Raw genomic sequence first — 16,595 nt, 5'->3', positions numbered from 1 at the left:
AACTTAATCGATTTGTGTTGGGATAAAATGAAGGAATTGTGTGGGACCCATTGTTTTTTACAGTTAGGATGTTGTTTGATAAATGTGCCTCTACGTTAAACCATGCTCTATAATCTAAGTTGAAAATACTTCACAAAATATATGTGCTGTAAATAAAAGTAATACATCTTTAACTGTAACTTTGGGATGCATTTTCCCCTTCATTTACAAATATATTGACATATTGTGGATAGTATTGTGGATCTATCATTATCGTCATCGCCATTATCATTATCGGTGGCAAAAATACTATGATAATATCAAATATCGTATCGTATTACCTAAATATCTGACTACTTATTTGACTTTTATTTTTGCTTACAATTTGTTTGATTCACTTCATTCATTCAATAATTTTCTTTTCGGCTGAGTCCCTTTATTAATCCGGGGTCGCAACAGCGGAATGACCCGCCAACTTATCCAGCACATGTTTTACGCATGCCTTTCCAGCTGCAACCCATCTCTGGGGTAACATCCATACACACTAACTCACACTACGGACAATTTGACCTTCCCAATTCACCTATACCACATGTCTTTGGACTGTGGGGGAAACCGGAGCAACCGGAGGAAACCCACGCGAATGCAGGGAGAACATGCAAACTCCACACAGAAGCTCCAACTGACCCAGCCGAGGCTCGAACCAGCGACCTTCTTGCTGTGAGGCGACAGCACTACCTACTGCGCCACTGCGTCGCCCTTGTTTCTCTTCACTACAAGATTATTTCAATCAATCTAAGTTACTGATTTCATTCCAAATAGAGCTATTCAAGTCATCTGCTGAAATTGTATTCATATTGCAATATATATCTCAGAAAAATAAAATATCGTGCAGCCCTACTAGAAATAATAATAGTGAGTTTGGAACAACCTGAAGATGATCGCCCCAGATTCATTCTGTCACATCTGTCGATAGAATGATCTTTTTTGTGTGGACTATCCCTTTATGTTTTGAAACACAAATCAAGAGAGCGTTAAGGTAACTATCCAGCTCACAAAGAAGTCTGTTTTATCTTTGCTTCTAGCTAAACACCACCAATCATTAGCGACAGCATCCATGAACGCACATGACTAAAGGCACATGACTAAAGCGTGCAGACATTCAAAATGTCCAGCCTATTTTGAAGCCCTGCTCAATCACATGCGTCCCCCTCTGTGTGACAGCACGGGACGAACTCGTCCAAATGTCTTTTTTTTCCAAGCAATTGTGCCAATGTGCCACATTCCAGCTGGCCTACGTCTCCAACCACCGTGGATGTAGGGGCGGGTCAGAACGTCTCATTTCCTGATCCCAAAAATAACCCAGATGGTAATAAAACCTTGGCCACTGCATGCTCCCCGATGATCCCAACTCCCTGTGACTATGATTTAGTTGGGATTGATTAACCATTATGACCCGGTCGAGGGATTCTGCTGAATCGTTACATACAACATTAATAATAAGCAATCAGACTCGCCTCCAAGCTGTACTCTTCCACAGTTCTCTTCAGGGGATCCACGATCTGCCAGCATATGAGGATGCACAAATCAATCAGCAACATCCCTCCCACGATGATAAAGAGCTTCTGGTCCTTGATAATCTGGAAGGGAAAAAGAGAGAAAAGCAATGGATGAGGTGATTAAGGGGATGAGAAAAAGACAGAGATGGACAGGAACCATCAATGGGGCATTGGCTCAATGATCTCCTCTCACATTTTGAACCTTTGTGGATGAAAGCACAGCTCCTGTCAGATCTTTTTCTCTTTTCTTCTATTTAACAGTGGTTGACCTGAACAGAACCCAAATCAAAGGAAAGGTCACTGCGAGGAGGCCTGTGTGTATACTAGAGGAAGCAGACGGAGGGAACGAACAAATTCTTCCATGATTCCGAATAGAAACGCTAACTCGTTTTGATCCAATGGCTTACCAACAGCCAAAATCTTGCATCATGAGGATCAAGGCAGTGGTGAGTTACTATGTGAGCACTAAGCTAAAAGCAGAATCCTATCAGAGCGGATGCTCTTTATCTTCAGTCAAACAGAGGTTGATGGTTTCATTAAATGGTCAGACATTTGAAATAGCATAAGATCATGATATGACAAGATGCATTAGGAGAACTGCTTGGCCAAATGACCGCTAAACTTCATTGCACAAAAATCTCTTTTATCTCTGCAAATGGGAGCTGATGATGGATCAAAAACAACCATCAGTCATAAAATCCCCCCCTTCACAATTTACAGATACAAATAATGCCTGAAGGTAAAAAAATAAAATAAAAAATGAATCATACAATGGATGATGTCTTATTTGGACATGAAACGCTGAATCTAATGTCTTTCAAGAACAAAACAGGCAATTTGCTGTTACTGTAAAAATTTATTACTCTAAATAAACTCTGTGAGAAAAATAGCTGACCTAATATAAAGGTGTAAAAATAACTGTTCAAATAGTTTCCAAAAATTGTTAGCTAATACTTAAATTTACATGACAGATAACAGTTACTCCAAGAGTGTAAATTCTGACATCATTTACCAGTATTGTTATTACTTTGATCATTTTACATAGTTTATGTGACATTCATAGGGCCCTATTGTACACCCAGCGCAATAAGGCGCAAGACGTGTTTGGTGCAATTTGTTGCTATTTTCAGACCAGCGCAACCCTGATTTTCATGTTTTTCGTCACGTTTGTTTAAATAGCAAATCCATTTGCACCACTTTGTGGACTCATGGGTGCTCTGGTCTATGAAGGAGGTGTGTTAAGGCACATTGTTGGCGCGTTGCTATTTTGAGGAACTGAAATAGACAGCGCTACTGACCAACTGAAAGCTGGTCTAAAGTCCAGCGCAGAGTGCGTTAGTTATGCACCGATGCAGGTCCGAAACAATGTATGTACAGCAATACACAAATATCTTGATATGAGAAAAATTTAAAGCATTAAAAAGTTACAAACATTATTATTTTATACAAAAATATAAAAACCACTACCTCCATCAATAGTATCTACATACAGCCTTTATGATGCGAGCGGAGACTGCATCACTCATCGATGCAATGTCAAACACAATGCACTCAAATGGAGCGAGTGACGTTACTGTGAGGAGTAGGGGTGGGGGTGGGGTTAGGTGAGCACATTAAAAAGAATTGGATGCAGCTCAGCTTGCACTGCACCAGGTCTCCATCCAGACCCCTCTCACCTCCATGCCTTTTTCATGTCGGGGGGCTTTTTTTTCAGTTTATTCATGACAATTTGCATTTGTGAAATGTTATTATTATTAGCAGTATTATTTATTATATGCATATTTATATTTGTTTTTAAAAAAAACAAGCTTAGATTTGTCCACCTATTGGGTTTTGGAGACAGCCTATGCATCACCATATGGGGCATAAGAACAGGACGTGTGTTTGGATATAACTCAGTTTTTTGACCACACTTCGTTATTATTGTTCAATTATTTGTTTGCTGGAAATTAGAACTGAATTTAGAAATAGTTTTGAAACAAATCTTTGCGCTTAACAAACTAAATGAAATATGTAGGCTAAAGGATGTCTTCAATTGAGTGCGCACAACACCTTACTTCCTTACTCCATAAAAGTAAAGGAGTAAAGTGAAGACTAAAAGTAAAGTTTTTTTCTTCTTCAGAATGTCATACAGGTCTGAGATAACACTGGGATGCGTGAACGACAGAATTTGACATTTGCATAAACTATCATAAAAGACTTAATTATTTGTGATGTGAAAAATCACACGCCACAATTAATGCTGTTAATTAATCATGATCTTGGTTTTCATACCCCATAGCTCTATTTAAGCTTTTGTATTCACAGTTCAAATTGCTCACTGCTTATACAAGATTGTTGCTGCAGGTCTACAAGAGCATGTGGTGCATTAGTGTCAGATTGTGTTTGTGCTCAGTCTAACTTATGCAGGCCATCATGTGCCTGTGTCGGATTGCATTTTCAGATGCACTCATCTCTTGATGCCATCTATTTGTGACACTGTATGTTCCATAATGCAGTCACAGACTCTGAATGATGCATGCTGCAGTACACAGGTGTGTATGTAGTTGTATGTCATACAATAATGAATATTTAAGCTTATTGACCATAAACAGTTGAAGTCAGAATTATTAGCCCCCCTTTTCATTTTTTTAAAATATTTTCCAAATGATGTTTAACAGAGCAAGGAAATTTTCACAGTATGTCTGATAATATTTTTTAGAAGAAAGTCTTATTTGTTTTATTTCGGCTACAATGAATGCAGTTTTTAATTTTTTAAAACCCATTTTAAGGTCAAAATTATTAGCCCCTTTAAGCAATTTTTTTCTGATAGTCTACAGAACAAACCATCGTTATACAGTTACTTGCCTAATTACCCTAACCTGCCTAGTTAACCTAATTAACCTAGTTAAGCCTTTAAATGTCACTTTAAGCTGTATAGAAGTATCTTGAAATTTTTTTTTACAATCCCCTACTAAAAACACATCATTAAAAAGGTCATAAACTAATAAAATAAGGTCAAATTAAACAATTTGAAACTGATAAATAAAAACTGAAATATAAACATTAATTGTTGAACAAGGGTTATAGTTATCCCGGACGAGCCCCCGTTTTTGTTACAACCCCCTATTAAAAACACATCATTAAAAAGGTCATAAACTCAAGAAATGAGGCCAAATTAAACAATTTGAAACTGATAAATAAAAACTAAGATGTAAACAATAATTGTTCAACAAGAATTAAAGTTATCCAGGACAAGCCCCCCAATTTATGTTACAACCCCCTATTAAAACACATCAAGGGGGAAACTACATAAAAATGTCATAAATGTGAACAATCCAGTTAAAATAAGATAAACACACCTATAATCAACCATAACTTTAGCAACTAAAGCAAACATCAGTATGTGCAATGTATTTGTACATGTGTGTTTGAGTTTTTTTCCCGCTCTATCTTTCTCTTTTCCTAGAGCTCAGATTTGAATCTGGCAGAGGTGATTGACACAGCCCTCGCTTGGCCCCGAGGCACAGAGAGACTGTAACAGACCCCTCAGACTGGTGGACCAGCAATCGAACGGCGGCTGATTTGCGACGGCCTGTCCGCCGAGTCACTGCTTCTCAGCTTGATAAAGAGATGGCACACCCACATGCACACTCACAAAACACAGTCCTGACAGCAGCCATCGCTTTCGAGTGCCAAAACCCAGCAGTCCATCACTGTGTGGAGCGGGAGTCAGCTCACTGCCAGCTTCCTGCATACTGAAGCGCCAGAGGGAATTAAAGCCCGGAGTCAGGGCATTACCTGTCTCTGAATTTTTTTATATATAGTGGGTCCAGTTAAGAACTGCTAATTGAGTGTGAAAGTGCAACTGGAGAGAAGAAACTGGGAATAAAAACTGACACACAATGCATCAAGCTGGAATTACATTCCGCTTTCTGAATCATTGTTTGGAATTCTGTCTTCAGGAAAAATTTAATTATTTTAGTTGCAATTTAAATCTAAATAAATAAAAGAAGAAATGTTGATGTAATAAAATTCAATGTGCTTGGCCATTTGCAGTGTTAAGCAATCAAAACAGAAATTTGACCCAGTTTTTTAAAGCAGTGTCCCTCAGATTGCTAGGCAACCATCAACCGTTTTCTCAGAGTATGGCAAGCTGACAAAACATTGCTGCAACTCTGATTCAAGTTTTATTCATGGAGAAACCACCTCTGTGTTTGTCTGAGATAGTCTACCGAAATGTGTACATTCCATAAGTCAAGGTGAGCTAGCGCTGAAGCTGCTCACTCCCAATTCATGCACGCAGGCCATGCGCCTCCATTGGAAATAACAAACTTGTGTGCGGAAAAGACGCAATATGTAAACGACTGCCATTATTAGCAATCTCCAGCAGGTGATCTTCTTCTTGCACACACAGACATGCTGGATCCACATAATCTGTTGACAAATGGGTTGCAGATCCATTCTTTGGCAGTTCGTGGGTCCTTCACTGGGTCTTTAGTCCTTCGCAAACAAAACTTTCCAAAGACGTCTTTTTCGTATTCATTTTGCTAGCTTAAGTTAAATTTTGGTGCTCAAATGGCCAAAATGTAACCGAGAGAATACAGACATTTTTCAAAATAAAAGGTTTTTCAACATAAAAGATCGTTTAGACTCAGATAATAAATAAAACAAAAATAATTCATGATTTCTTTTGCGGCCCGGTACCAATCGATCCACGGACCAGTACCGGCCTGGGGGTTGAGGACCACTGCCTTAAAGCTTAAGGGTAATTAAAGTTTAAAAAAAGCTTAAAAATGCACTGCAATAATATTAATCTAAATTACTGAAATGAAATTTGGACGCAACAATATAAGTGGATTTTATTCTAAAAAGAAGATATTAATTAATTACAAAGCTGTATTTTGATTTAATGCTATTTAAATTGTGTAAGTAAAACTTAAAGACATATGCATAACATGTGCAATATAATTGCATACTAATCCTAGAAATGACTTAGTTTAGAAAATATCATCAACTTAAAACACTTAAAACGTGGCGACGCCTGTTAAATAAAGGGACTAAGCCAAAAAAATGAATAAATGAATGAATGAATGAAAATTAATATTATAATCAAAAATAATGATAAAAATATAAACAAAATAATTAAACAAAAATAAAATATTTTCAATAAATTGGAAAAAAATCTAAAGAGTAATAAAATAAAAACTGCACATTTAAACAAAAAATATTAAATACTAGCTAATTAAAAATATGAATAAAATATGAATAATGATAAATGTTATTAATTAAATATTATTATTACGAAAGTCAAAAATTCCTAAGATTTTTAACTTATTAATAATTTATTAAATCTGATCATATAAAAACAAAGGTTAATTCAAAACATTAATGAACACTGAATTACTATATATTAATAATGATAAAATACTGTAGCACTGTATCAAAGCCTGAAGTTTTGATTAGTTCTCTCTAGTTTACCTGCAGCATGGTTTATGACTCTGAGTTTTGTGTGTATATTTCTCCTGCTCTGTGACTGCAGCAGTGGAAGCAGAGCTGTGGACTCAATAAATAAAGATGGCCAGCAGGGCACTGGAGCTGCGGCAACTGCCATCCTTTAAAGCTCTGTCACACAACATCAGCTGCTTCACTCGCCACATTCACACACTGAGCAGCGAGACAAACAGTGCATTAAAGGAGGTCAGTGACATTTGAATGATTCTGCTGCATTTAAGAGCTGCATGTATGCGCTTGTGCCGAAGAAACCCACTGCAGTATTCCCTATTGCAGTGCGATGCTTTTTCACACATAGATCTGTGAAGAGCAAGAAGACACTGTTCTCTAGAAGAGATCAGGGATTCGCTGCTTTAGGAAAATACTTAAAAATATACCTGAACTTTATTTAGGTTTTCATGGGTCACATCTTAATGAAGCATTTCTTCTCCCTTAAATTAACACCATTTTTGGAGGGAAATAGGCTAATTTTACGAGTCCCCTAGAGTCAAACAATTTAAATTTACTACTGTTGAATCCCTTTAGTTGATTTCTGGGTCTGGTGGAAGCACTTTTAGTTTAGCATAGCATGAATCTTTGAATTGGGTGAGGCCATTAGCCAAAAACAGTGACAAAATTCACATTTAGAAGATTTCAACCTGATACAAAGACCCAAAGCTTGCAGTTTGTCACTTCCGCCATTTTTTTCTTTTTACATCAGCTCATACTTCAGTTTTTAATCAAATCTTCTAACCAATTAAATGCTCAGTATCTGACATGTCCCGCCCATTCAAGACTCTTCTAATTTTCTTTCCATTGGGTGAGCTTCACTGGCCGAGCTGTGATAAAAATGGGGTAAAATTGTTGGGGAATGGGTTGTTTTAGAAAAAACAAATATTGAAAAATCTTAAATAAAAGTAAAAAAAAAAAACTAAAATATAAAAATAAATACCTATAATAAAATAAAAATGAATATGAATTATATTAAAATTACAAAAATATTTGCTAAATAAAGAATTATTATAATTCATAGCCTCTATAAATGATAATGAGTCTAGAAAAGTCAGATGACAGATTACTTCAATGCCTGTTTGTTCTGCTGCACATGCATCAGCTGTGCCAAATGATTAAGGAAATCGATATTTTTAAGCAGCAGAAATGAATTAAATAAATCAAAAGTGACAGTAAATACATTTCTGATGAACAAAGGTTTTGTATTTTCAATAAATGTCATTCTTTTAGACGTTCAGTTCATCAGAGAATCCCACCAAATGCATTGTGTCACAAGCACTAAATAATATTACAAGTTGACACTGAAGAATACAGTAATGATGCTGAACAAGTCTGTAACAATCATAATAATACATTACACTTTAAACACATGAAACAGAAAGCAGTTATTTGTAAATTGTATTATTATTATGTATTATGTAATATTATTGTACTTTTTCATTAAACATCATGTATAAATTCCATATATTAAATACTTGATCAAACATTTAAAATATTCAAATTACTATCATCTATTTATTTAATCATAAGTTATATATATATTATAAATCGCCTAGTTACTTTTTATCCACCATATTTTAATAATGAACAACTTAAATAACTGATAATCACATTTTAAATCAAGTAATCATGTAATGCTGATCTGGGAGACTTATTTTAAGAAATAAACGCTGTGTTGTGCTGTATCTGATATGGATATGACAGTTCTCACCTTCTTCTTCATCTTTACATTCTTGAAGATGGCATGGACTCTCCAGGTCTTTGCAAACATGGCACCAAACGCTGTTGTGTACCCCACAATGAGGATCCATGTGCGGACCTTAAAACATTAAACATGAAACAGTTAAGCAAGGCTGCTACAAACCAAGAGTTGATATCATTTATGCACTGAAATCTACACCTAAAAAGCAAGATTAAATCCCAAAACAGTCTACACAGAATACAAAAACAGCAGTCGCAAAAGCATGACATATAATGATCCCATATCCAAGATCAGAAAACAAATTGGGTGGCAGAGAGTGTGCTGAAGTCGATGAGGCATAGTTTTTCATTTTTGTCCTCCTTCATCGCTCTAAATCTAGTATTGTTTATTGTGTTTTCCTCTGGGGGAAGAAGAAAAAATCTCAGAATGTACAAAGCAGGACTCGATGATAAGAATGGCTTACTGGCCCAGAGGAAATGATAAAGAGTTTTTGGCTTGTTTAAGCAACTGCTGAACTGTTTCTACATATTGTTTGCTGATTTAAAGAAGATTTAAAGTTTGATGTGATTGGATGTGACTTTTATTCCCCAAATTCCCCAAATACTTTTCACCAGTTACAGAAATGTGATAACCTTGGAGCATAGTCTCTAAATGTAACCATAAAACCATTCATTCATTCATTCATTCATTCATTCATTCATTCATTCATTCATTCATTCATTCATATTCTTTTCAGCATAGTCCCTTTGTTCATAGGGATCACCACAGCGGAATGAAACACCAACATTTCCAGCATATGTTTTACACGGCGAATGCCCTTCCAGCAGCAAACCATAAAACCATAAAACTAAAGTTTGTGTATATTGTGTTATTGTATATAAACTCATGCAGTATATACAAACAATGGTCAAATATTATTGTAATTACAGTTCATTGTATGGACTGTTTCTTTTTATTGGTAAAGCAAGCTTAATTGTACCTAAATCTATATTTCCCAGCAGGCACAGGACATCAACATGACTTCAGATTGTACATGATGTCAGATTGTACATGTCATGGGACATTGCATTTTGCTTGGAAAATCATGTTGACGTCAGAACCCAACATCAGGCCGACGTCAATCTCCAGCGTCGGAGAGACTTTGCATTTTGGTTACCTTCCAACACAACCTAAAAGCAACAAAAATATTAACGTCTAAATTGACCCAGAAACTGTATAGATGCATGTCACTGATGAGAAGATGACGGATGTTTACTGTATGATGATGTCAACGTCATTTCACGTTGTTATTGGACATCAAAATAGCACTATCCTTAGATTCTAGCGACCTAAATCTAACTTAATATTATTGTCTTATGATGTTTTTGTCTGCTGGGTTAATTTCTAATTAATTTTAAACAAATGTAACCCTGGACCACAACACCAGTCATGAGGGTCAAATTTGGGGAAAATGGGATTTCTACATAATCTGAAAGATGAAAACCATTGATTCATGGTGTGTTAGGATAGGGCAAAATTTGGCCAAGATACTAATATTTGAGGGCGCAATAAAAGAGAAAAATATCCCTCAAAATAATATCAAAATGAAGTTCTTAGCAATGCATGCACCCTATGGACAATTTAGTCTGCCCAATTCACCTATACCACATGTCTTTGGACTTGTGATGGAAACCGGAGCACCCAGAGGAAACCCACAAGAACATGGGGAGAACTCCACACAGAAGCGCCAAATGACCCAGATGGGGCTCAAACCAGCGACCTTCTTGCTGTGAGGTGATTGTGCTACCCACTGCGCCACCGTAACGCCCATATCCTAATGATTTTTGGCATAAAATAAAAAAATATAATCACATAGTGTACTTTTGGTTATTCCCACTGGTTTTGTGGTCCAGGGTCACAAATATAATAATTTGTGTTGATGTATGTAATCAGAAAAAAGGTATTAATTATAGGTATAATTATAAATGAAGGCGGTGCGGTAGGCGGTGCGGTGGCGCAGTGGGTAGTGCTGTCGCCTCACAGCAAGAGGCGTCAGTTAACATTTCTCTGTGGAGTTTGCATGTTCTCCCCGTGTTGGCGTGGGTTTCCTCCAGGTGCTCCGGTTTCCCCCACAAGTCCAAAGACATGCACTATAGGTAAATTGGGTAGGCTAAATTGTCCAATTTACAAGCTAAAATGTAAAGTTGGTGGTTCATTCCCGTTGGCGACCCCTGATTAATAAAGGGACTAAACCGAAAAGTAAATGAATGAATGAATGTATAAATTATATATTCAGGACAAAAATAGATTGACCTTTTTCAGGACCCAATAATAAATATAATAATACATGTTTATATATAAATATATATATAATTCATATTTAAACCATGAATATTAATTGCTCAATTTTACCCTACCCGTCTCTGGCAGGTAGCATGTGCCTTGCTCAACACATTTGTGAGTTTCTTACCCTTGAGACTGGAGCTACTGCAGTAGCTAAAGCTTCGTAATTAAAAGGTGGATTATGGTCACATGCAAACAGGCAGTGGAGGCGTGACGAGACACATCCAATCCTGCTTACTCAGTGTGGGGGACACAGTCTGAGCAGCAGAGGTGAACAGCTTTCACATTCAGAAATGGAGGAGAGCTGAACTAGTTCTCCCAGGGGAAGCTGACACAGGGGAACTTGTCTTAATCTCTAATAGTTATATGTCCACTTGCATATATTTCTTTAGCAGTGGTTGTACATGTTATTTTAGAGAGACCATGTGATGCTTTGTAATGTAAAACGTACAACAAAACATACCCTAACCAGTGTTTCCCAACTCTGTTCTCGGAGGCACACCAACAGTTCATATTTTGGATGTTGCTTATCTGACCCATTAATCTTAGGATGTATAGTCCTATCTAATGTTCTGATGAGTTGAAGTTTGAAGATGTGTAGTGCTGGTGAGCCTCCAGGAACAGGGTTGGAAAACTATTCTCTAAATAACAGATTTTAAATTTGCAAAAAGGTATACAGTGCCCTCTAGGTTTGGACAGTATCCAAATTTTGATAGTGTCAAACTGTCTCCCTATTTTACCTCGGTATACAGTATTACCGTGCATAATAAAAATTATGACATAAGGTTCAGATAGCGTCACCAAACTGTTGGCTTGTGCCTAAACCATTCAGAAACTGAATACCCTACATGCGTCCTTAGGTTCGAGGTATTTCCATCTCTCGTTGTCACATTTTGGTTGCACAATTTGCAAATCGCCTCATCCGTATTTACCGCCTCTCACTTCTTGTCAGTCGAAACCTGAAATACTGTCAAATTGCAGAAGTTATGTTCTTTTTCGAGATCAGGTGCCTTTGTGTGCGACTCGCCATCTTTCCCCACCTTTCTATGTCTCCTCCACGCTGTTCTGTGATGACAACCACTCATACGCATTTTTAGGCATTAAATAAATTATATAGCCTCCTATATGAGTACAATGTTTTTTATGATGGTATTACGTTTTTGAAACTGATACCGTTGCATACTGCTTTGCTATATACGCAGTATACCATATTACCATATTAGCACCCAAGCCTAATGCCTAATGCTAGTAGATTTGTCAACTGAAACGTGCAACAAAACGTACCCAGAGTAATGTATTCCACTGTCCACTAAAGTGTAGGTTGAGGTGTATTTTCAGTGAGCATTGGTTGTAATGTACAGTATGTCATAAAACAACATAATATAATATAATATAATATAATGTAATGTAATGTAATGTAATGTAATGTAATGTAATGTAATGTAATGTAATATAATATAATATAATGTAATGTAATGTAATGTAATATAATATAATATAATATAATATAATATAATATAATATAATATAATATAATATAATATAATATAATATAATATAATAATGACATACATTATTCCTAAACTAGAATATTTTCAAACTAAAACTCTCCCATTATCATATGTGTGTTTGTTTATCATACAGCCCCTTTTCACACAATGATCACTGTAAATTATCATTATTATTATTATCTAATTAGCCAGTAAATTCACAAACATGCTGTACATAAAAGCAATTTAATTTATTTCCAAAAAAGAAATCAATCACATATCAGTACCAAAATACCAGCAAACTACACAATAGCTAGATGTTCTTCCAGTGGATGTTTACACAGAGGAAAAAAGCTCTTACTTTATATATCAGCACTCTCCTGTTCTTTGTTCGCACACAACATGATAGCAGTAATTTACCAGTAATGTTATATCTTCTCTTACCTGATCATTTCCAGAACTGATTTACCAGTATTTTGAAAAGATCCTGTTTACACATGTTCCCTTAACAGAGATCTACTGGTAAAAAAGGCCTAATGCTTTATTATTCATATGCATACTGTACATATACAGCACTACTTAACACATGTATTAGACCACCTTTTATAAGAGAAAACAGTTTAGATCTAAAAATTGTATGGTAATTGATTAGGCAAGCAACAAGCTGGAGTCTTTATGAATTAGCATTTTTATACCCAAATTTGAACCGGCATATTCAACATCTCTCAGAAGGCAGAAATTAATCAAGCATAACATTCAGCCAATAAAACTACATTTTCTATTAAGGACTGCAAGTAAATAACTGTAATTGGGCATCTGGATTAAAAATAAACAAATAAAGGGCTTTACGATATTTTCATGTAAAACTGTACAGTAAATACAAATGGATAACAACACTAATTACATTTGGGCAGTGGAAATACTGGGACTGTAGAGCTTTAACGTACTGGTGAAATAACCTTTACTGAAACATAAAAAAACTATTTTACCACTGTCAGTTTAAAGCAGTTGTGGTGGTCTAATAAATTTGATAAGCATTGTATTTTTTTTTACAATTAATAATTAACCCTACTGTCACTGTCTAACCTTATCGTCACTGTCCAAATAGCATTGTCCCAATTACATTGCGGTTACATAATTAAACCTTATTATTGTAGTCTAAACATGAAGCAAACATGACAAACTATATATAATTTGAAAGCCCAAAAATTTCTAGTTTCCATATCTGGTGACTTATCTGTGAAAGATATTACTGAGCAACAGTAATACTCATCAGATACCCATCTGAGTTGTAAAGCATTACTTTGCTATAGCAATCCACATGTTAATAAAAAAAAAATGATTTTAGAGGTTAAATTCAAATCAAATAACAAATAACACCAAACTGCCCACATTACTTCTGAATTGTTCATAATCATCAAAACATAGGAGGCGCTCTTGTATAGTCACCAATGGAAACTTAGCTTTGATTTTCTGTCAAATTTGGGCTAAAACTGGTTTTGTAAAATATGTATTTTATGCAATAAAATAAACTATACATTTATTTTTTATTATTTTCATAAACTTACAGGCACATAACTTTTACTTAAATTAACTTGTTGTTTACTCTAGCAACAATAAGACATCTGTCTTAAAATGAAAAATGAAAAAACTTAAATCTCTGCATTGAAGAATGGCATTCATTTAAGTTGAACATGTCATTTTTTATGTTCAAAAAGTGGGGGTCACAGTTAAGGGGTAAACATAATTGAGAAACTTTAAAAGAGTAAAAGTGTAATACCTAAGCTATAGACATTACTCACAGTGCAGAGGGTTTCAAACTCCTTGTCTGACACAAAAGATCCATCCAGCCCGAAGAGAAAGATGGAGGCGTAGGACAGCATGCCGCCCAGTATGATCAGGTTGTTCATATAGGGACTCGACATTTTGATCAGCCTGCAGATGGAGGGAAGCACATGGCCGATTCATTAAAAATTCACATGTCATTTATTATTAACAATTGCAATTAAATGTGCATCTACACCCGTGACATACAGACAGAGTTGGATTGAAAAAAGTCTGAAACCACAGCTGAAAATAGCTTTACTTGCATTATTTTAATTATTTCCATACAACATTTCTTATTGCAATTGCAAGAGATATTATCACTGCAACATTTGGTGTTTTAATCACTACAACTATATTAATGCATTACTAAGACTATCACTGTATCTATACAGATTACTGTATTACTATACATATGTCCTACTTTGTAAGTCTGATTGGTTCCTTACCGGCTCTTTTTATTTTGTCACAGTATGTGCTTTGTTCAGTAAATATAAATATATTTAAAACATATTCCAATATTTTGAAGTGTCAAATTCATTTTTTTCATTTGTAAATATTAAAAATAAAATCTATGCAGTATATATATACTATAGTATGTATATATATATATATATATATATATATATATATATATATATATATATATATATATATATATATATATATATATATATATACACAACAGTTTTGTCTGGTTCTTGAATCTGATGATAGCCGTGCGATATTCCCGTAAGAACAGCACTCATACAACCTCTTTACCCTTGTGTATTACTCCGCCCACATAGAGTGACAGCAGATGAATAAATAATATAATATTGCAGCTGTTGGACAACATAATGTACTTTTGAGGCTTTTATAGGCACAAATGTAGTTGTTTAGATTGCAATTATGCAGTTTATTTATAAGGACAGTGCCTATTTTTAAACATTTATCATTCTAGAGATTCACCGCGTTGGCGGCCATCAGTCTGTCATACTGAGCAGAAAAAAGATGTTCTGCCACAAAGATGGTGACAGAAACTACATAATAGGTCCTTAGGGGAGAAAAACAGCGTAAATTTCAAACCGCAGCTGATCAAATCATTCTAAAACAGGTAAGTGATTTTCTAAATCGATCTCTCTCTTTTTTATGTTGTAGTGTTGTATTTATACCATAATCTGGTAGTGTTTGCTTTGGCTTTTTAGGGTTAATTATAGTGATATCCTGATTGCAACAGATAAATACTAGGAAATCTCTGTAGACTGATGGCATTTCATGCCGGTTAGCCTTATAATCTTAAAATGCTAGCCAAATCACCTGTTTTGTCATCACTTTAGGTATTAGGCTAGAGAATCATTTAAAGACTAGCTCCAAAGTGACATTGGTCAATGAGCAATGTTTTCTGCTGTTTTGACCGTCAGATGCAGATGTGAATGAATGGCGGAAGAAAGCAGTTCCTCATACAAAAGGGTTTTAGACTCTCCGTGTTTGATTTTCTTTTTTACATACACAATTTTGCAGTTGAACTGTTGTATAAACACAATGTCACACTCATAGCAGTGCAATATGGCTGTATAACGTCACTAGTGGGACACTAAGGCACTCGGACTGTGGCCTCGAGCCAAGGCACCCACTAGTGTCGACATTCAGCCATATCGCACTGCTACTCCAAATTGGGGAACAAAATAAGAACAATATTTAAAAATAATTATTCCAGTGATTTCAAGGCTGATTACAGCCATTATCGGGCCATTACTTTAGTCTTTATTGTCACATGACTCTTTTAGAAATGACTCTAAAATGCTGCTAAAGATCCCTTTTTTTTCAAACAATGATATTTTCTTCTATTATTTAATCCCTCAAAAGAACTTTACATATTAAATTAAATCTTGTCTTTTGTAACATTATATATGTTTATATAATGTGTATAATATATATATGTGGATAAAGATGAATTTTCAGAAAACAAAAACAAAACTAATACTAACTAATAATAACAAATAAACTACCTAATAAGAATCTAACTGATCCCAAACTTTAAACAGTACTAAATGTAATTAAATATAATTAAAAATAAAGATGAATCTTAAATATCTCATTCGTTTCCTAGAATAACTTTCATTTGATTCAAAAAATCCTATATTTGATTTCTAAATTAAGGTCCCAGATTTTCAGTGTGGTCACAGGCTTTTCTCCATCTCGCTCATGAACTCATTCCAGTCACTTTGTGGCTGATCTCTGACCTGTGGTTGC

At 35.3% G+C, this 16,595-nt stretch overlaps 1 protein-coding gene across 1 annotated transcript in view; it reads right to left on the bottom strand.

Annotated features, from left to right (window-relative positions):
* The window catches only part of gabbr2 (gamma-aminobutyric acid (GABA) B receptor, 2), a 394,577-nt gene that overhangs the window by 70,892 nt on the left and 307,090 nt on the right, over nt 1-16,595 (bottom strand). The window contains exons 10-13 of the mRNA XM_056480015.1: nt 16,586-16,595; nt 14,339-14,471; nt 8,734-8,841; nt 1,497-1,619 (exon numbers count right to left, since the gene is read on the bottom strand). The exon at nt 16,586-16,595 is cut by the window's right edge and continues 141 nt beyond it. Coding sequence (XP_056335990.1) covers nt 1,497-1,619; nt 8,734-8,841; nt 14,339-14,471; nt 16,586-16,595 — 374 coding nt within the window. The remainder of the gene's footprint in view (nt 1-1,496; nt 1,620-8,733; nt 8,842-14,338; nt 14,472-16,585) is intronic.

Source organism: Danio aesculapii, chromosome 19, assembly GCF_903798145.1.
Source record: "Danio aesculapii chromosome 19, fDanAes4.1, whole genome shotgun sequence".
In the NCBI taxonomy this organism is placed as follows: Eukaryota; Metazoa; Chordata; class Actinopteri; order Cypriniformes; family Danionidae; genus Danio; species Danio aesculapii.
Note: the sequence above shows the minus strand (reverse complement) of the source record. Positions and strands in the feature narration are given on the sequence as shown.